Source organism: Cricetulus griseus, chromosome 7 (genome assembly GCF_003668045.3).
Source record: "Cricetulus griseus strain 17A/GY chromosome 7, alternate assembly CriGri-PICRH-1.0, whole genome shotgun sequence".
Lineage (NCBI taxonomy): Eukaryota > Metazoa > Chordata > Mammalia > Rodentia > Cricetidae > Cricetulus > Cricetulus griseus.
The window spans coordinates 72,988,388-73,009,289 of NC_048600.1; the positions used below are offsets into that span (position 1 = coordinate 72,988,388).

Here is a 20,902-nt window from a genome sequence, read left to right on the forward strand (position 1 = left end):
TAAACCCTGTGTCTGTTCAGTTTGGGGCTGTGTTTGCCTGTGGCACTCTTTGCAGATTCTTTGCTCCCAATAAACCCCTCTGATAAGTTTTGGGTGAAGACTTTCTTTGTAGTAGAGCAGAGCTGACTCTGGACAAAGCAAACTGAGCACGCTGCAATTGCTGGAGAAACCTTCCCCTGGCAGAGCGTAGTTTCTACTCCTCTCTCCCGGAGCAGAGCTGACATGTAACGACTTCGCTGAGGAACCTCTTTCCAGCTGGAGCAGAGCTGATACACTTGGGAAGCTTCCCCCTGAAACAGAGTTCCACAATACTTTTCCATCTGAGCTGGGTATTCTCTGACTCCTGCGTACCAGAAGATCTGTCCCATCCAATCAAACTAAATGCTTACAGAAATGGTAGTATAATTTTCCCCAAGGAAGGCACCAAATCGAAATGGTGGTATTTAGCCAAACACTTGCAGAGTCTAGACGTTTACCTTTGCCCTTTGGTGGAAGTTCAGGGAGCTGGCCACTACTGGGATTTGCCTGCTTTGGTCCAGATAATCATCATTGTGCTTTCAGGTCCACTTGGGCTCACCACCCACCACATTGTATGTCCACAGGTAAGCCAGGAGGAGGTGGATGAAAACCTCAAGTGAAGTGTGGCTTTTAGCCCCTGAGACCCACTTATACCTGGGAAGCGTGTATTTACCGAGGTTAGATGTTGGCCTTGAAAACGAAGTCAAAGCTGAACTCAAATGTAGATAAAAGTATACTTTTTTTTTTTTTTTTTTTGGTTTTTCGAGACAGGGTTTCTCTGTGTAGCTTTGGAGCTTATCCTGGCACTCGCTCTGGAGACCAGTCTGGCCTCAAACTCACAGAGATCCGCCTGCCTCTGCCTCCCGAGTGCTGGGATTAAAGGCATGTGCCACCAAATGCCCAGCAAAAGTATGCCTTTTTAAATTATTGCATTTTCAACATGTATCAATAGTCAGGAACAGAACTAATTTTGTACAGACGGTTGAGTGCTGGGGTTGGACAGTTAATACAGCTTGCAAGTACAGCAAAGTAGAAGGAGGCTATGCAATTAATTGACTTGTCACTGTCAACATCTCAATACGGTTTTTTTTTTTTTTTTAATTAGTTTGAGACAGGGTCTCACTTGTAGTACTGGCTGACCTATCTAAGTACTGGGGTCAAAGTCGGGGGCAGGGCCTCCCACTAGAATCATCAAGTTAACTGAACCTGTTTAGAATCCAAGAACTGTTTGAGCAAATTCCAGCTGTTTCAGACAAACCTCACTCTTAGCATGCCGTACAGTAATACCTCTGCCCAGCCACCAGGTGGAGATTCCCCACTCTGGCCCAGAAATGGCTACATGGTCAGGAGTCCATAAGAACTTGTCCATTAAGCTACCTCGCGATTCCAGTTAGCTCTGAAAGTAGCCTTTGGTATTCACTGAAGGGCTCTGAGGGTGGACAGCCTTGTGACCATCCGTGCATTGCTGAGTGCCAGATTAGACACTGTCTTGCACGGTGATTAGCTCCGCGGCTCACGGACCTGCACGCTGGTGATGGTTGGAGGGGCAGAACTGCTGCAACACCTGAGTCACCAGTGCATGATGGGGGTAGGGAGCAAGGCCCACGCGGCCCACGTAAAAGGAGAGAGAGGCAAGAAGCAGACCACCAGAAATGAATAAACAGCTTACAACCTCTCTGGCTCTAATAAACAGTCAGACCCTCAAGCTTGAAAGGCAACCCGGAAGCCCCATTGGCTGCTCTGTGGGAACTTGTCCAATCAGAAGAGTCCATGAAGTCACCTCATTTGCATATGGCCAGGATTCTATGAAAGAATTTAATTTTTTTGTATGTTCATCTCCGGGTACTGTTCCCTCAGAGATACCAGCTTTTCTGAGTTGGAAACTGATTTTTCTTCTTTGCCAGGATACGGAGTTGTTCACAAGGGAGGGGGCCCCGGCCTCATGACACCTACTAGTAAGATTTAGGAGTGTATATACCAGCCGCATTGGACAGGGTTGGGAGGGTCCATGTTTAGGAAAGGTAAAGCATGCCTTTGCAATGAATGGGAGGCACGACTCTATGATTGACTAAGCATGGTATTGACCCTGGGTCTGTAATCAGAGGCCACCATACACCCCTGGAACCTCTTCCTCAGACTAGAAAACAGAGACAGCCTCTTCGCACCTTCAGCTTTCTGGGGACCACAAATTAAAGTGAAAACAACCCAGGGCACCATACCCTGAGATTTGCTCATGTCCTTTAGGCTGCAGGTCTGAGGCCAAGGAATGGAAATTTTAAAACCTCATCTTCAGAATACCAACCTCTACATTTATGAAAGGAACCACGGGGACCCAGATGCTGCCTGTGCAAAATGGGAAAGAAACACTTGTCCTGTAACAACCCACAGTTCATACCTGATCCTCAGGGCAGCCTGTCCAAGGAGCCAACGTAGCTATTACAGCACTATAAAGTTTGCCTGCCCTTGCTGGCACTCCACCAGCCCCCAAAATGGAATCTTGCTAAAAATCAGACTTTCTGCTGTGGTAATTTAATCCTGGGTGGCTTGTGTTCTGTTTCAGTCATTTTGTTTCTAAAGCCAGCACAGCCTTCCTTGTCTCCTAGAAGTTCCTTAACAGCACATTCTTTTTCATGAACCAGTTTCCAGAAAAATCTTCGTTTCAACTCAATTATCTCCAAATTAAACTTCTTATGGAAATAAACCAGCTCATGTGGGCATCAAGTAGCACAAAGCTCATGGAAGCCTCCCTTTCCCAGGATTTTTAGCAGTCTTCTGGTTATTGGGGGGGGGGGTGTCTTTGCTTGAGAAAACTAGGTGATGTGAGAATGGCCTTTGAATTTACCTGTCTGAGGACAGCTGTCATCAGCCCTCACTTAACTATGGGGTGATTATTAGGGCAAAAGACCTTAGATTCACAACCAGTTTTCTCTGAGGAAGAAATGCCATAGGTTTCACCCAAAACCTCACATACAGTCCCTAAAGGGAGTTAGAAACCTGTCATCTGCAGTCTGCAGGGTAGGTACTGCCAAAGAACCTCTGGATCAAGGTCCAACTAAATGACTTGTATTTTAGAATACTATTGGCCATTTCATGGGCTTCATATCTGTGGACTCAATGAGAGAAAATTACCAGAAACACACACACACACACACACACCAAGCTCCTTATGTATAATATAGTGTATTCTATACCTTTGACCTCACCATTTCCCCCAACCCCATGAAACTAGTTCATAGTACTGGTTATATTAGACATTAGAAGTAACCTAGAGGTGGTTTATAGGACAGCAGACACTGTGTGTAGGTCACAGATGAGGACTTGCACAGGTCCTGAGCACTAGCACCAGCCCCCAGTAGGCAGGCACTAAGGGCACGTATTCATTAGTCTCCTGCATTGGCCTGTTTTCTAACCTGCACACTACTTGTAAGGCTCTTCACCAGCTCTACTTACTATGACAGTACTGTTGCAAAAACCCCAGGTAAGGTCTGAAATGTGCCTGCCTCTTTTCCATACGGGGAAGGCTCTAGCAAAAAACAAAATTACTTGCTGCTCCTCCCTGCTTTTGGTGTATGTGGGTTCACAAGATTTTTTCCACGGAGCCATTAAACACATGACAATCACCCTGCCTCAGCTTCCTGTGTGTGTGTGGCTTTGTTTGTTGTTGGTTTTGTTTTGTTTTCAGACAAGGGTCTCATTACATAACCTTGCCTGGCCTGGAACATGCTATGTAGACCAGCAGGCTTCAAACTCAGAGATCTGCCTGCCTCTGCCTCCCAAGTGCTGGTATTAAAGGTGTGTGCCACCATGCTCAATGCCTTTTGAAAGCTGGTATTTTCTTCATTCCCCACATCCCAGTATCTCCATTTCCCATCCCACAGGCAACCAGCCCTTCCGATTCCATTGTTGCCTGACATGGTCTCCCAGCATATCCAACCTATAGTCTATGGATCTGGACCAGACAAAGGAAACCTATCAAACAAATGCAGCACTTCACCAAATTGTACTTACCTTTGTAGACAAGTGTCAAAAAGGATGGACACATCTGTACTAACCACGTGTATACTTCAATTTGCCTTTTACTTATCATGGTACCTTGAAGCCCCACTCGTATAAAACATGTCCAGTTCATCTCTTCTGTCCCATGGGCTCTATCCTCCATGACCTTCCACCTCCCTAGAAAAGGAACCCCAGTAGTCTGTCTTGTAACAGTGTGGTGAGCAGAGCACACACTAACTTAAGGGCCTGGGAAGGGATGTCCTTGGGTCACCGTACCTCTAAATCTATCAAACTCTTGAAAGCTGATGTTCACCCAGAAGAAAAGGTAAGGAATAGAGCATGTTTTTGGGATTCTGCCTTTAGGCTTCTGCTGTGTCCCTGTGAAATCTCTCCTTCAGATGGTAGTATTAGGAATGTGAGACCTTGGGAGAGACAATATGGTAAAAAGGGTAGAGCTCACAAATAGAATTCATGCTATAAGGTATCCTAGAGACTTTTTGTTTTGTTTTGGTTTTTTTGAGACAGGGTTTGTGTAGCCCTATCTGTCCTGGAACTCACTCATACACCAGGCTGGCCTCAAACTCAGAAGTCCACCTCCTAGAGACCTTTCATTCTTTTTTCCCTGTGAAAGCAAAGGATGGACATCTATGAACTACGTAGTAGGTCTCAGTGGGGAAAGAGGACAAAGCTGGCAAGGGCCAGGAAGAACAGATTCCTCTCCAGTGAAGGATCTGGTGCTGAGATGCTCAGTGTTCCAAATTCTGGAGTAGACCAGGTTTATGGTAGACATGGGCAAATATCCTATGTGGCAGCCACTTAGGGTACTGTTGATAGTATGTATGAATTGCAGGCTACAAACTGGCATGCAGAGTTGTGGTGCAACCTTGAGGCTTTCTCAACTTAAGACTGCACTTCACACATACAGTTTGTCAGGAGTCACGGGGCAGAAAAAAGGGACAGTCTCTGGGACATGATCACTGGGGTTGGAGGTGTTTACCTAGACAAGGTCATATGGTTTTCTGGACCAATGCTAAAATCTGAGGGACAACCCTGTCACTTGTTTCTGAGATATGGACAGTCAGTTCCAGATTGCCTGGCATTCTCTACACCTGCCATTCAATTAGTCTGATTTCCACTTCTGTCCTCAACAGAGATCAGTCTATCAAAAGGGGACACACTACTTGGGGCTAGTCCTCTCACTGCCATCTGTAACTCTGTTCCTGCCTTCCTGTTCTTCCCTGGCACTCAGGGGGAAGCTCTTCTGCCTGTAGGGAAGGTCCATCCTGGGTATCCAATCACCCTGAATATGAATGTGACTAGTCTGTTATCTTCCAGCCCTGGGTACATATGATCTGCAGGACCCTGTTAGGTGGACTAAGCCAGAGTCTCCTCAGCATGATGTCTCCTCATGGCCTTTCTAAGTCATTCCTGGCTGTAATTCCCACATTTGACACTGGGTTCAGGGTGACACCTGCCCTCTCTGCCTGACTGACTCAGTGACAGTCTGCTCATTTTCTTTCACCAAAGACCCTGGAACCCAGACAAGTGCAGGGAAGCAGCTGTGTGGAGAGAGACTGGAAGGTACAGAAACAGAGAGGCTGGAGCAAACCATTTTATTCAGCACTGAGAACCCAGACCACCTGGAAGTCAAGCTGGAGCTAGTCACTACACCCAAGGCCCCGCGGGGCCTTCTGAGGACAGAACATCATTAACCCCCAAACCTACATAGGTCTGTATCTTTGGCCCCTGACCTGTCTGTCCACTCTGCTGGGTTTTGTTTCTTGGACTAGTTATCTACACACACAATGTTGCAGGCAACCACGCTACCGCTACGCCACAAGTTTTGTGAAATTCACCTACTAGAGAAAATATGAGGTGAGAAAGCCAAAAATACAATGAAGTGAAGCACCAGGTGGCTTGGAGATGCCACCCCTGCCGCTCTTCTGCAGGGAAGATAGATGGTCCCTTCCGTGAGAGGTGGGTAACAGTAGGGAGCACTTTGGGGATGACAGTGACACCCAAGGGGCACAAGCTAGAAGGAAAGAGGCTAGGAAAGCAAAGCATAAGACAGCTCCCAGGATCTGGCACAGCAAGACCCAAAGGGAGGGAGCAGCCCTCTGGAGGGTGGAGAATGCTCCCCCTGCCACCACTAAGAGTCGGGTCCCAGCCAAATCCCAGGGCCTCCTACATCTCTATTCCCTGGCACTAACACATGCTGACTATAAGTGGTATGCCCCAGAGCCTTGCTGAGGAATGTCTGGTGAGCCAATCCTGTCAAGGGCACCAATGGGGAAGGTGCAAAGTTTGGTTCTTGGATGCTAGAGTGACATTGTCACACTAGGCCCTGTGCCATGACTAAACAAGAAGCAGGGGCTTCAGACCTGCCAACTGGTCTCAGGCAGGGTTGGGACACACTGGGAAGGGAATCCCAGGACTGGTCTCTACTAGGAACAGGCCTGACCATATTCATGCCCCAAAGAAAACTAAAAACACTGCTGAGAAATGGAACTATGTAAATGACCGAAAGCGGGGCACCTTTTGCTTCATCCCAGACCAATGTGTTATCAGTGTTGACAGAGATGGGGACCTGTTCAGGATGAAGGGTAGCGCCAGGCAGAGAGGCCTGAGAGATGTAGGTGGGGGTGCTGCAGGCCAGCAATGGAAGGTGGTTCCTTCTGCCTCATGCTCCAGGGGGCCAGCCTGCTGCGCAAGCATCTTCACTGCAGGGAAATGGAGAGACAGAGACAAAAGGAAAAAGACAGTGAGGCAGAGAAAATGAAGGGAGATACAGAGGTAAGACGACGATGAGACAGAAGAGGCAGCGACACAGACTGCTGCTCTCCTAAGTACAACACACCCAGAACCATGGTGACTTGACAACCCTTTAAACTAGGTCCAAAACCTATGTCTCCAAGGCTGTATACCCATCACCACAGGGACAGCACAGCCCCCAAACAGCTAATAGGTATGTGGAATGGGGGACCCCTCAGCTACAGGCAGCTGCTGATGCCACATTACAAGCCCAGGCTCAGACTGCCAAGTGGGCTGCCTCCCGCCTCAGGTGTTAGTCAAACCCTTGGGGCAGATATAAGGATGGGGGGACGGGGGTTTCCTGCCCACGAGTGTGAGGGGTGAAAATATCCCTTCCACATCCAGGATCATTACATATCTTCATCAACTCAAAGCTTCTTCCTACCACTTTCCCCAACTCATTCCCTGACTTAGGCCACAGCAGGGGTAAGGGAGGCTGAGGCTCCGACCTTTCCCTGTGGTAGTCTCCCTTCACTGGGGCTCTGAGCTGGCCAGAGATGTGACGTGGAGAGGTGCTCATTCTCCACCAGGTGGTACCTGCAGTAGCATGCTAAGGCCCAGGTTCCGGTGCTTCTTCTCCAGCTCTGACACAGCCTGCAGTAAGGACCGGAAGCGTTCTGCTGGGTCAGCCTGCTCATCATCCTCCGAAGGACCCTCATCCTTTTCAGCCTCTTGCAGAAAGTGTTCCTCCTCTTCCACAAAGAAGGCCCGAAGCTTCTTGTAGTCAGTCAGGGCCTTCTTTCTTCGGTCCATAACATGCCCCTGCAGGGTGAGTGGGAGAAGGGACAACAGTCTACCTTGGCCCACACCCACTGTATCCAAAGAAAGAGACCCTCCCCCATCTACTCTGAAAGAAATTAGGAAATATGACACCTCAAAATATGCTGAGTAGGTCTTCTGAATTAAACTTAAAAAAAAAAAAAAAATCACAGGTGAGGTAAAAGACTCTCTTGCATTGTTTTCCTAAGCAAGCAGTGAAATCTCCACAAGAAAGATGCCCCTGTGGTCCCTCCAGGTGGTGTTAGCTTGGTCCCAATGTGGCGTGGTGGCGTTAGGGCCTTTAAGAATTGAGGATTGGTTAGCTCATTGTTGGGTGTACCCTCAAAGAGGACAAGGGATGCTGGTCTCACAGGCTACCAGCTGTTTTCCAAGCTGTTACAGAGAGAATCATCCTGGGTCCACACATTTCCACCATGAGGCCCTCACTAGAGACCAACAGATAGAGCCTTTTGATGGTTCAGCCTCTAGAACAGTAACTTGCCTTCTTTACACAGTACTCTATTTGTTACAGCAATAGAAAAAGGCTAAAGCACTCTTCCTATACAAAACAAAAGGAATGGCATTCTTATCAAGGATAGAAGTGGAAGTTGAGAAGATGCTACATAGACCTTGTTAAAATAATTATTTTCTTTTATGCCTCCCAAATTAATCATTTGTCCCCAACCTGCTCTTAAGGTAATGTTTTGTCTCCCCTGTACTGTCCTTCATGCTGGTTCCAGGAAATGCATCCCCAAGACACCAAAGTATTTGGAAGATGCTCAAGTCCCTTCTACAGAGGGCACAGCACTGGCACATAACCTATCTGCATCCTTCCATGTGCTGCAGATCACCTGTAGTTGACACAATTTACCTAACACAATGTAAATACTTTGTAAAGAGTTACTCTACTAGAAAGAAGCCTATGTATTAAGTACATTCTATTTGTAGTGCTTGCTTTGCATGATTATATTAGAGCCTCTCACATGCTGGACAAGCATTCCACCCGTCAGCCACATTCCCATTTCTGATCAGAAGTCTGTTAAGTCCTTGGACATAGAACCCATATATACATTGCTCAGCTTATGTGAAGACCCCACTCACAGCTTCTCAAAGATGAACTTTGGGACCAAAGTCCTATTAGAATGCATAGTGACCTTCTACCAGCCACTTTTCCCACTATAGCCTCTGGTAAATCTGAGAGCAAAAATTCATCCTGCCACCCTCAGCAACACTTCAACCAGTGACAACAGAACTTTAAAAAAAAAAAAAAAAAAAAAAAGACACTCCTAACTTCACTCAGATCTTTACCCTGGCCCTGGATCACACAACACAGGAGACAGCCATGCTCCTGAGGGAAGAATGCTTTTGTTGAAAAGGATGTAAATGCCAGCCAGGTAACTGCTGTCTGGCCTAGCTCTTTGGACTAGAGGATCCTCATCTTTGTAGTAAAAGCCTCTATGTGCTAGAACTTGTCCTTGGAATGACTGTGGGTAGAGCAGGTGGCTTCAGCCTTGACATACAGGCCATCTGTGAACTTCAGGGCTTCTGTGGTCTACAGAAACACTTTGTTTTTATGTTCTTAAAAAATGGGGGTGGGGTGGAAACTAATAAACTTTAATATATAGAAAGAAAAGTCACCAAAGTTTAATCAATGTGTGGTTTTTTCAACAAGTAAATTTAAAGGACTGTAACATCACTTCACCTTGGTGTTTAATGCCATGGAAGGCGCAAGATGAAGGCTAAGCACCAACTTTTTGTGTCCCCCAAATCCCTGTGCTGAAACCTCCAGGTAATGGTGTTGAAAGTGGTGGGCTTTTGGGAAGTGATCATTCCTACCAGAGCAGAGGTGGGATTAGTGCCCTAGTAAAAGGGACCCCCAGAGACCTCCTGTCCACCCTCCATGTGACGATACAGTGTGAAAGGCCACCAGAAAGCAGCCCTGACCAGATACAGACTTGCCATGGCTTGCCTGTGGACCTCCAGCCTCCAGAGCAATAATGTCTGTGTTATTGTAAGGCAGCCAGAAAACAAGTTCCACTGGGATTGGTCAGAGTCAAGAGTTACTACAAAGGTTTGGAGTAGGAAAGGAAGCTGAAGCTTACAAATCACCCTTGTGTAAAGCATGAGAAGAAAAGGAGGCCCCCTACTGACTTCTGACTGGGTGTGTCCTAGGATAGCACCCTGGCATTCATTAAGTCCACACAGAGGCCCCTCCGCCAGTCATCCAGGCAAACAGCAGCCCAGTCTGGTTGCCCTGCTGGTTCCCCATATCCCGGAGACCCCACTTGCCTTCCACACAGCAGCGGCTGATTCTGCCTGACCATGCAGGTCCCGGGCATCATTTAAGTCCTTCCTCATGATTTCCACGGACCCCTTGTTCTCCTGGGAGAGAGAAGCTGGTTATAGACTGGGAAGAAGGATTTGGACACCCAGATCTGTCTGCTAGAAATCATTTGTTTTTAAAAAGGGTCTCCTGTGCTTCCCACTTTGTCAGAACTAAGTACACAGCACACAATTCTAGGTTTGCTGTGTGATTCCATGTTTTTAAATATTGATTCAGATAATGGCTTTCCCTCTCTTCTGTGTCCTGCTTGGTTTCTGTAGAGATTGCTGTCTTTGGAAGGGAAACCACAGGACAACCCTAAGAGCAGAACACCTACCCCAGGCTGGGACCGGGATGTAACCACCGGCCTCCACCTCAACACTGTTCACTAATAGTGATTAAATCCTATTCTGGGGCTCAGGGTACATCATTCCAGAACATAAGGCTAACAGCAGCCTCAAACACACTAAGCTAGTGGTTCTCCTAAGGGGCAGAGACCAGGCATCACTGCCATACTACCTGGCTACTCAGAAATATACATCCTGCCCCTCTCTGGGCCAGGGATGATACTCCAGACTCCTGGGCCCCAGCTGTGCCCAGATTGTAATGGGAGGTTTCTACCCAATGCCAGGTGCCACATGCAATGACCAAGAGAGCACAGAAGAGAAGGTTCCAGAATGAGGTGGATCGGCAGTACCCCAGAGGGCTGTAAGGGTAACTGGCAGACAGAAGCCCACATTCAACATCTCCAGCACAAATCTCAAAGCACCACCGGCAAGTAGATGGGCGGGGCTTGCCTCAATGAGGTCACTCCCGGATAGGAGGAGGGAACCAGGCCTTGAGAGGAAATGGGGGGAAAATGACAGTCTGTGGCGGTACAGAGATAAGGAACAGGTAGGCCCGAGACCTGGGATGAAAAGGGTACAGAAGAGCATGCTCTAGAGATGAGAGATCAAGGATCACAGCAGGGGCCGGGACAGGTATAATAGAATTCACAGACTACAGGATTCAAGAACACTAGGCATGGCATGGACCCCCGGGGTAGGGAAGGTGCAGGGCTGAGGGGGGCACCTCGGAGAGTCAGGGTGGGGAGAATGCTGGGCACCCATGGCATGCAGGAGAGGGAAAAGGCCAGCGCACTGATCGAGACAGACCCCAGGTGAGTAAGGCACAAAGGTGGGCAGTGAACGGGGCCGCCTTGCGCACCTTGCCGCGAAGCGCCTTCCTCCAGCGCGGCTCCCACTCCGGCGGCTCCGGGCCCGCGGCCATGCGGCAGGCGGAGCATAGCGGATCTCCGTCGGCACGGCACAGCAGCTGTAGCGCGGCCTCGCTGGCAGGGCCGTCGCGTGTCGGCGCTGCAGCTGCCTCCTCGAGCGCCAGGAGACGGCGGCTGAGTGGAGGGCGGCCGGGCTCCACGGCGCGCTGCCAGCAGTCGTCGGCACACTCGGGGCACGGGAAGGGCCCGTCCTCCTCCGCCCAGAAGCGCACCACGCACGCCCGGCAGAAACGGTGGCCGCAGTCGGCGCGCACCGGCTCGCGGGTGCGCGCTGGCATAAGGCGCAGACGGCCTCAGCGGGGCCCGCGGGGAGCGCCAGGGCTGCGGACGGCGGCGCCAACGAGGGCGCGGGCGGCGACGGCGCAGAAGGGCCGAGAATCGGCCAGAGAGCGAGGCCAACAAGCCTCAGCCGACGATTCAGACCCGAACTGCGCCAACGCCGGGCACGCGCGCGCGGGGCGGGGTTCGGACTGCCGTGCGCTCTGACGTCCGGGTCCTGGCAGCTGCGCGTTCTTCCATCCAGGTCCTAGCAGCTGTACTCTCTCCGTTCAGGTCCTGGTAGTCGCGCGTCGCCCCGCCCAGGTCGGAGCAATTGCGCACTCTTCTACCGCGCTGGTAGCTGCTCACCACTTTGTCCTGATGGTGTCAGTCGTGGGCTCCAAACCCAGATTCTGACAACAATGCTCTCTCTGTGTTCCTATAAGATTACTCATACTACAGGAGGCCGCCTCAATATCTTAGATAGTTGCCCATCTCTCATAGATAACTGGGGAGGTGGTTTGTTAGGTGAGTCTTTGCAGTTCCTGAAATAGAGTGACTGAAGGTCTGGGGTTTATCTGTATACCTTCAACCCAGAAGCGGGATAAGACAGGTTAGGTAGGCAGAAACTCCTAAAATGATTAACATGCCTATGTAGCCAAGCCGGAGTCTGGCCAAACTAAAGAAGTTGGCGACACAAAGTGAAGGTGGAAATGCTGGGTGGGTGCTTTTACCTTGTGGCTCCAAGTGAGGAATCAGTGCTTTTAAAAGCAAGAACAGCTTCTAACTGCTTGATGTACATCTACCACCCAACAAATACCACCCCCATCTCCAGAACTGTTTTAATCTGCCAAATGTGAAAATCCATCCCCACTATTCTCCTTCCCATATTTGGCTTTTTCGGTTATAGATATGTCATAAACTGGGACCATTTAGTATTGGTCTTTTATTGTTTTACTTGTGTAAGGAATTCTCTTTTTTAATTAAAACATTATTTAGCAATATATTTGGTAACCAAATTAGTAAATTTGCTGTTGAAATTTGTAATCTTTTTTTGTTTTGTTTTTGTTTTTTGTTTTTGTTTTTCGAGACAGGGTTTCTCTGTTGCTTTGGAGGCTGTCCTGGAACTAGCTCTTGTAGACCAGGCTGGTCTCGAACTCACAGAGATCCACCAGCCTCTGCCTCCCGAGTGCTGGGATTAAAGGCGTGCACCGCCAACGCCCGGCGAAATTTGTAATCTTACTACATGGGATGTGTGTGGAGAACAGAATGTCCGTGATATAATTACAGTTTTATTGGATTGGTTTCTTAAGTTCTTGGTGGCTACAATTCTCAAAAGACCAAGGCATTAAACGTGTTAGTGAGCCGGGCGTTGGTGGCACACGCCTTTAATCCCAGCACTTGGGAGGCAGAGGCAGGCGGATCTATGTGAGTTCAAGGCCAGCGTGGTCTCCAGAGCGAGTGCCAGGACAGGTTCCAAAGCTACAGAGAGAAACCCTGTCTCAAAAAACCAAAAAAAGAAAAGAAAATGTGTTACTGCTTTTTTCAGTATCTCCACTCCATTTGGAATCAATTTATCAGTGTCCTGCAGGGAAGCTGTGTCCCTGTTGACTTGCCCATTGCCATGTGAATTTTGATTAGTCATTTAGTGATATATATTTGTATATATTTACAAATTTTATAAATAAAACAAGCTATGCTTCTTGGAGAACCTTATCTTGTTTCGTTTGCAAGCATAAGGGAAACTTAACTTGGAGCTGTTTCTTGTGTTATTAGAAAAAACAAAATGTAAACTGCACAGAGCATGAGTGCAGAGTGGCAAGTCTGGGAATAGTGTATTGAATCTCTTGCAGATGATATTCTTAGGAATTATTGACATGCAAACTCAGGTATCAAATATTACTGTTGCTTATTGCTAATGCTTGATAACACAGGCTTGGAATCCAGGGAACCACAATCTGAAACTATTAAGACGGCTAACATGATGTCACAGATGGGAAAATTTCCCCACCCGGAGATCCGTTCTGAACTGTGTAACTTGTACAAAAATATTATCAAGCAGTCAATTAGTTCTTAAGAATGTGAGTTACTGGTGAGGCCACCTCATGTACTTGTAGACAGTTCCCTCTCTACTTTTCTCTCATGTTGTAACACACACAGCTCAGAGGTCCTTGTCAGGACATGACATGGGCATCCTTCAGTCACCACATCATGAGCCAAATAAACTTCTTTATTTATGTTACTCAGTCTCAGATATTTTGTTATAACAGCCCAAAATGATCTGAGATATGAAGATATGAGAAGATGCTCAAATCCAGTGTTCATCTGGAAAATGTGAAATTAAGCAGCAATGCCATTCTGCACCTTAGTCACACACAAAGTATTACATTACATGTAGCATTAGCAAAGCCATGAAGATGATAGAATGCCCACTCAGTGCCAGGGGCCTGGGATAATCATTCTGGAGCAAATCTGGCAGTACAGGTCAAGCCAAACATCGAAACCTTTTACCCCATGAACTCCATGTCTAGATGTCCAAAAGAACTCTTCCTAATGATTGCATTCTTACCAGCATCCAAGGGGGCTTGGTGGAAGCATGTTAGAAGGCAAGAATACATCCATGGGAAAATACAGAGGGGGAAATACAAGGTGTACCACAAAAAAACAAGCCTTGGACAATGCCAAAATATGGACAGTGTATAGTGAAAAAAGAAGAAATAGGAATGGTTTGTATACTATTTAAGGTCCTCTAGAGAAACAGAACTGATACAATGAATACATGCACGCGCACGCGCACACACACACACACACACACACACACACACACACCACACACACACGACTTATTATTAGAGCAGCTTACAGGTAATGGTTCAACTAGTCCAACAATGGCTCTTTTCTGATGGAAAGTCCAAGAATCTAGTAGTTGTTCAGTCCACCAGGCTGGATGTCTCAGCTGGTTTTCAGTACATGCAGGAATGCTGAAAAGGTAGGTTCTATTACCAGCGAAGAAGTGAACTTAACTTAGCAGCTCTCTTAACTAGAGAGTGAGGGCAAACAGGCAAAGAGCAAGTGCTTCCTTCTTCCATGTTCTTTATATAGGTTACCATTAGATGTATGGATTTAGGGTGACTTTTCTAGCTCAAATAATTCATTCAAAAAAAAAAGAAAAAAAAAAAAGACCCTCCTAGGTGTACCTAGCCTCTTGGGCTTTAGGTAAGTCCAGATGTCAAATTGACAATCAACTTGTACATGGTATTTATGTAATCCAAAAATGCTCAATGCACACACAAAACAACAGCAAATTTTTCAAGAATGCACTCCAAAGAATATTGCATAAGGAGGTGCAGTCAGCTATCCATAATTTAGGACTCTTCTTTCTATTGAGATTAAATATATGTGATGTTGCCATTTATATGTACTAAACACTACTACAGCAGCCTCATCTCTACCAAAGCTATACAGCCCTGTTCATGTCCTAAACTATAGAACAAATACACACTAGTCACATCTAGAAAAAAATTTAAATTAGAAGTATGCATGTAAATACTAAGATGTTTTAGCTGAGTATAGAGGTACATGCTTTTAGTCACAGCACTCAGGAGTCATAGTAGGCAGAACTCTGTGAGTTCCAGACCAATTTGGTCTAGACTGAGTTCCAGGCCAGCCAGCCAGAGCTACAAAAGAAATGTGTGTGTGTGTGTAAGAGAGAGAGATTTTTGTCTGAGGGATTTGAGTGTCCTTAAATGTTGTTATCCATTTATGTTTAGAGCCAACCTCTTCAACAGATATGGCATGTATGCATATATATTTATGATATTCAAATTTGAAATTTTTCTTCAGGTTAAAAACTCTAATTGGGACCAGCAAGATGGTTCAGTGGGTAAAAGTTCTAGCTGTGCAAGCCTAGAGACTTGAGCTTGCTCTCCAGAACCCAGGTAAAGGTGAAAGAAAAAAATTAACTCCTCAAAATTGTGCTCTGACCCTCACACAAGCACCGTGGCAGGGTGCACAAACACAAACAACAACATTAATAATAAGCTTTACAATATTAAATTTTTTAAAAAACTGGTTGTATTTCAGCACTTCTAACTCATCTAACTGACGATGGCCACATCCAACATGGTTGTCAAATTGTTACTGAGGACTGGTGCTCCAACTCAGGGTCTTATGTGTGCTAAACAATGGCTCTGTTTATAATCCCAGCACTTCGGAGATGAAGGCAGGGAAATTGTGAGTTCAAGGCTAGTTTGAGCTACATAGCAAAGCCCTGCTTAAAAAGAAAAACCAAACCAAACAAAAATAACAACAAAAACATAGCAGGAATGGAAAACAATGAAGAAGTGGGAAGATGTACAATATAATCTGAAAGTTGGGACAGCACTTGGGCATCCTGGAAACCCAGCCTAGCACACAGGTGTGCTGGGAGTGAACTCTTCCAATGTCATGTTACATGGGAAGAAATATACAGCAAAGTGAATGGCCAAGCTTTAAGATGAGTTGCCCTTTCAGAATCTTCAGTTCTGGGATCAAATGAAGGGCCTTGCATACACTAAGGCAAACCCTCCACCTCTCCCTAGCCTATGAGCTGCCTTTTGCATTTGATTCTAGGGATAAACATTGAGAAATATTTTATCCTTTTGACTTAAAAAAAAAACGCAGTAACTCTTGAGAAGTTCACACCCACTTGAGGGTGTGGGTTACTATTCTTCATTTAAGCCTCTCTCCCTTTTTAAATTGTTTAAATTTTAAAATATTTACTTTTATGTTTGAGTATTTTGGCTGCAAGTATGCATGAACACCACATGAATACATAGTACCTAAAAAAGGTCAGAAAAGGATGTCAGAACTACTTATAGACTGTCATGTGAATGCTGAAAACTGACTTTGGGTTCCCTGCAACAAATTCAAGTGCTCTTAACCACTGAGCCATCATCTCTCCTCTCTTGATACCTGTGCTTAACCCTATACCTTTTCTTTTAAAAAAGATTTTATTTATATTTATGCCTATGTATGTATGTATGTATGTATGTATGTATGTATGTATGTATGTTTACAAATGTCTATGGATGCCTGTGGAGATCAGAAAAGGTCATTGAATACCATGCAGCCAGAATTACCATGAGCCACTCAACATGGGTGCGGAAAATCCAGCACCAGTCCTCAGCGAGAGTGGTTTAAGTACTGAGCCATATCTCCAGCCCCAAAACTATTTATAAAATATAACTCTGCTTCAAAGAAAATTGCATCAAACCAGTTACCTAATAATTATTACCTTTTAAATATTTTAGATGTTAAGATAAATATTTCAGCTGTTTAAAATTCATTAAATTACATAAGATCCTAAAATCCAACTATATCTATGGTGTTTACAAATATAAACCAACAACAACAATAACAAACATTAATAATAATAATAGTGACAATAATAATGATAATAATGTGAAGAGTTTGAATTACACCATATCTTTCTGAAACAATTCCCTCAAACTGACCAAAGGAAACTGGGGTTTTGTTTATAGGGTTCTGAGTAGATGAATGATAGGAAACTACAAATGAATGGATTATAGGGCTCTGAAGTAAATGAGTAATTAACTATCAAGTGGATAGAAATAGAGCCCTGATATTAATGATTTACAGGGCACTGGGATGAGAGACAGGGAATAATGTGGGTTGAATGGTAAGGAAATAGATGGATGACAGGGACCTATTCATTTATCTTTCAATTAGAATAAAAGTAATTGGTTTGATACAATTTTCTATAGTTGTAATGGTAAAACCCTAAATAACAACCAAAAGGGAGATTCTCTAAAGAGCAGTTTTTGAAAAGAGCAGAGCATCACACAGGGAACACATGCCATTGTTCACAAGGAGACTGGGGCAGGTAAGTTGAAAAGAGGAGGAATATCACATCAAATATTCCAAAACAAGATTCTTCGGCCATGACGACAGTTGTGGGCACAAAACCCACATACAGTATTCTCTGTATGTGGTGGCGGTACCCACTGTGCAGGGCTGTACTCCTGGTAGAGTCTTTTGAGATAGTCCTCATCTGGCACACCTGCTTCACAATTATGTGTTTTTGGTTAGGGCTAGACAAAGGCATTGTGTAACTTCCCTGGAAGATGTGAAGAAATGTCTATTTGCTCCAATTAAGACACTGTTATATGCAAGAAATAATTTCCCCAAGTTCAAATTGGTGAGCCAATAAGTTTATTGGAATACTGACAGGACTTGGGCAAGGATTACTTATGGAATCATGGGTGAATCAACAATTATCAAAATTTTCACCTCAGCATGGGTGATAACTCAGGAAAGCTGCATCGTGGGAGTTCCCACCTCCAGCCAGTACACGTCCCCTCCCTGTACACTCTAGGAGGAATCCCCAAGACCATTGCATCAGGGGGTGCAGTTATCCCTTCTTCCTATGAGCGAATATTAACAGCCCCACTACCTTTATTATAAACCTAGATGCCATTCATTCTTCAGGTCACCACAGCATCTCTGCTCCATGATGACCGATGGTCATGGCAGGCCTAGGGGCCATCCTTTCTCTACAACAAAGAGTGGCTCCATTTTTTGTTTCTGACAGTTTTCACAGTATCTTCAGTCTCCTGTTGTGCTGGCACCACTATTCCTGAATTTAAAAATAAAATTATTGCTTAAGATAAAGAGACAAAGCCCACGTAAGGAGTAGCAGAGCTCCTTGGCTGCACGCAGGATTAGGACGTGGGTGGGGTACTTGGTGTCTTGTGCACAGCAGGGCCTTCTTACCGCGTGGAGAGAAGAGACTGAGAAATCCCAACACACTGGGACTGTAAGGAGACTAACAGGAAGATGGAGGCTCCGAGGGGCAGGTGAGGGATTGTGAGTTGTTGTCTGCAGCTGTGACTGAACACCATAGACAGCATAATTTATAGAGGGTATATTTGTAGAGAATTCTTAATTCCCAGCTTTAGGAACCCAGATAAACTGGGAAATCCAAAGCTGAGCATCTGGTGACAGCCTTCTTGCGGTGGGGACTCCCGGAATAAAAGCGACCAGGGCATTATGGAGTGAGCAGAGCCAGCGGCAGCCAGTTATAACAACACCCCAACAGTAACCCACAAATCCATCCAAGAGCGGATTAATCCAGTACAGAGGCCTGGAGTATTTCAGTGTGTTGTAGTCTATGCATCCACCGACACAACCACACCAGCCAAGGGCTGTGTTGCCGTCGCCTCCTGCTGCTCCAATGACTTTCCTATGCGGTCCTTTATTCCTTCACTTGGCTGAGGCCTTCACAACAGGCCAGCTTACCTCCTCGCTTCCTGGTGAGGAATTTGATATATTTCGTGAGCGTTTGTACCTTCATATTTTCTCCCTTGTTCTCGGACATCACGATGATTTCCTTGGATATGTGTGCTTTGGGATGGGGAGTGGGGGTGAGTGGAACTAGGGAACCTGGAGCAGGGCAGGCCCTGGTGTTTACTGGGGAAAGGTCTGGGATGTGACCTGCAGCTTGCTTGTGCCTGCATCCCTTCCTGATTCTCTCGCCCATCTCCGGGTCCTGCTCTCTTTCCCCACCGCACCCCCCAGGCGTTCTATAGGGCCACCGCGGCTCCTCTGCCCCTCCTCCCGGCCCTTCTCTCTGCGCAAACGCTACCTCTCTTGAGAAGATACATACTCTCATAAATTCCGAGTCGGGTCCAGTATGCCGGGTTTCGTATCTTCTCTAGCTACTGCTCGAAAGCCAGTGGTTGGTTCACTTTCAGCAACCCCTAAGTCGTTTAAATGCTGTGCTTAGGGGGAGAAGCATGAATTGCTTAAGGGCGCGAGGAGGCGGTGGTCACTTGCATCGAAGAAAATTTCTCCAGAGCCTGTGCGGCTGGAGCGGCTAGAGACACCAAAGTTGGGGTACATACGGCTCTCAAAGCTGGGGGTGGTAGTCCGGCTTTTCTCAGGCTGATGGATTGGTTGTGGAGTTTTGCCTCAATAGCTCAGATCGTCGGTCATTCGCATTTGCTGATATAAAGGAGAAATGGCCACGGAAGTCCCTTCAGCAAACACAGGCAGGAGGAATAGGACAGCTTACCTCCACACATCCCCATTCCTGGGTACGGTCAGCTAAGGTCCAATCGGAGAAACAGCGTTCTTAACTGAAGGACTCTCCAGTGCTCCAGCCTCCGCTGCACCAGAGATGTCCTGGAATCAGGGTAAGGTGGGAAGGCCTTTGTCCAAAGGATGCCAGCTGGAAACTGCAGAAGACAAAAGATGCCTAAACCCTGTTCCTACTTTTATGAGAGGAGAGAATGCAAGCTCACTACAACCCCCAGAGCTTGCACTCTGATACCAGCCAGCTACTTCCTGTAGCTCCAAACTCAATGGTTCAACCGTGCAGGGAAGCCTGAAAAGCAGACCCTTTTATCCAGACTGGATGTTGTACTACTGCTCCTCCAATAATCAGCCTCTTTTGGAGATCCCCCCCCCCACCCCCGATGTATGTCATATATTGGCCATGGCAGTATGTCACTTGTATTAATTGTGGAAATTTAAAAGAACCCCACTTTGTGGTTGGGGTGAGAGCTGGCTGGGGTAGTAGAGGAGGATGTGTGCTTGTCATCCAGGGTGGCACCAAAAATCCAGGACATCAATGTGCTTATTAATGCCAAAGAAATCCATTCTACATGTGGACTGATGTCCTCCAGTGCCAGGCACCATGCTTTATAGCTAGTGAAGGGAAAGGGGCTACAAAACAAAGCCTTTTTTTTTTTTTTTTTTTTTTTTTTGGTTTTTCGAGACAAGGTTTCTCTGTGTAGCTTTGGAGCCTATCCTGGCATTCGCTCTGGAGACCAGGCTGGCCTCTAACTCACAGAGATCCGCTTGCCTCTGCCTCCCAAGTACTGGGATTAAAGGCCTGTGCCACCAATGCCTGGCTAAAACAAAGCCTTTTAACATCCTCCTTTAAAGTCTTTAGTGACTGAAATAGAAGCTATTGTTTCCCAGACTGTCCTTTTCATTTTATTCTCTTAGTTTTCAAAATTGCATTTCAATTCATATTGTGTGCCTGTGTTGGAGGTCAGAGGACAACATGAAGCAGGAATCCCTTTCCTCCTTCGACTGTGTGGGCCCTAGCATTGGACGCTAGCCCTCGGGGCTTGGCAACTGATATGTTTACACCCGAGCTATCTCTAGAGGCCCTCCTTTTCCACTTTGCTTTTCTTCCTAGTTCCTCTTCCTTCCTTTCCTTTACTGACCCTTTCTTCTCTCCTCACTTCCTTCTCCCAAGCACAACCCTCCAGATTGTCAGTGTTTTATATGTAACCCTTGTTGGTTTTGCCAATCTAAGCAACAACTGGAGAAGTTCTCCAGATCATTGACAATGCGTTTTCAATAACAGAATGTTTCCATGGGAAAACCAACTGCTACAATGGAAATTTGTGTGCCAAAGTGAATTTGTATACACATTCAAAGAGGCTGGA

The 20,902-nt window shown here is 46.3% G+C and overlaps 1 protein-coding gene across 1 annotated transcript; it reads right to left on the bottom strand.

The window, feature by feature from the left end:
- Positions 1 to 5,610: 5,610 nt before the first annotated feature.
- Rnf187 (ring finger protein 187) lies at positions 5,611 to 18,819 on the bottom strand. Its single transcript, XM_035448117.1, is given in 7 exon segments — positions 5,611 to 6,734; positions 7,363 to 7,587; positions 9,874 to 9,966; positions 11,114 to 11,445; positions 11,448 to 11,709; positions 17,444 to 17,502; positions 18,741 to 18,819. Coding segments are annotated over 7 exon segments (1,053 nt in total). The 3' UTR covers positions 5,611 to 6,731.
- Between the last annotated feature and the right edge of the window lie 2,083 nt (positions 18,820 to 20,902).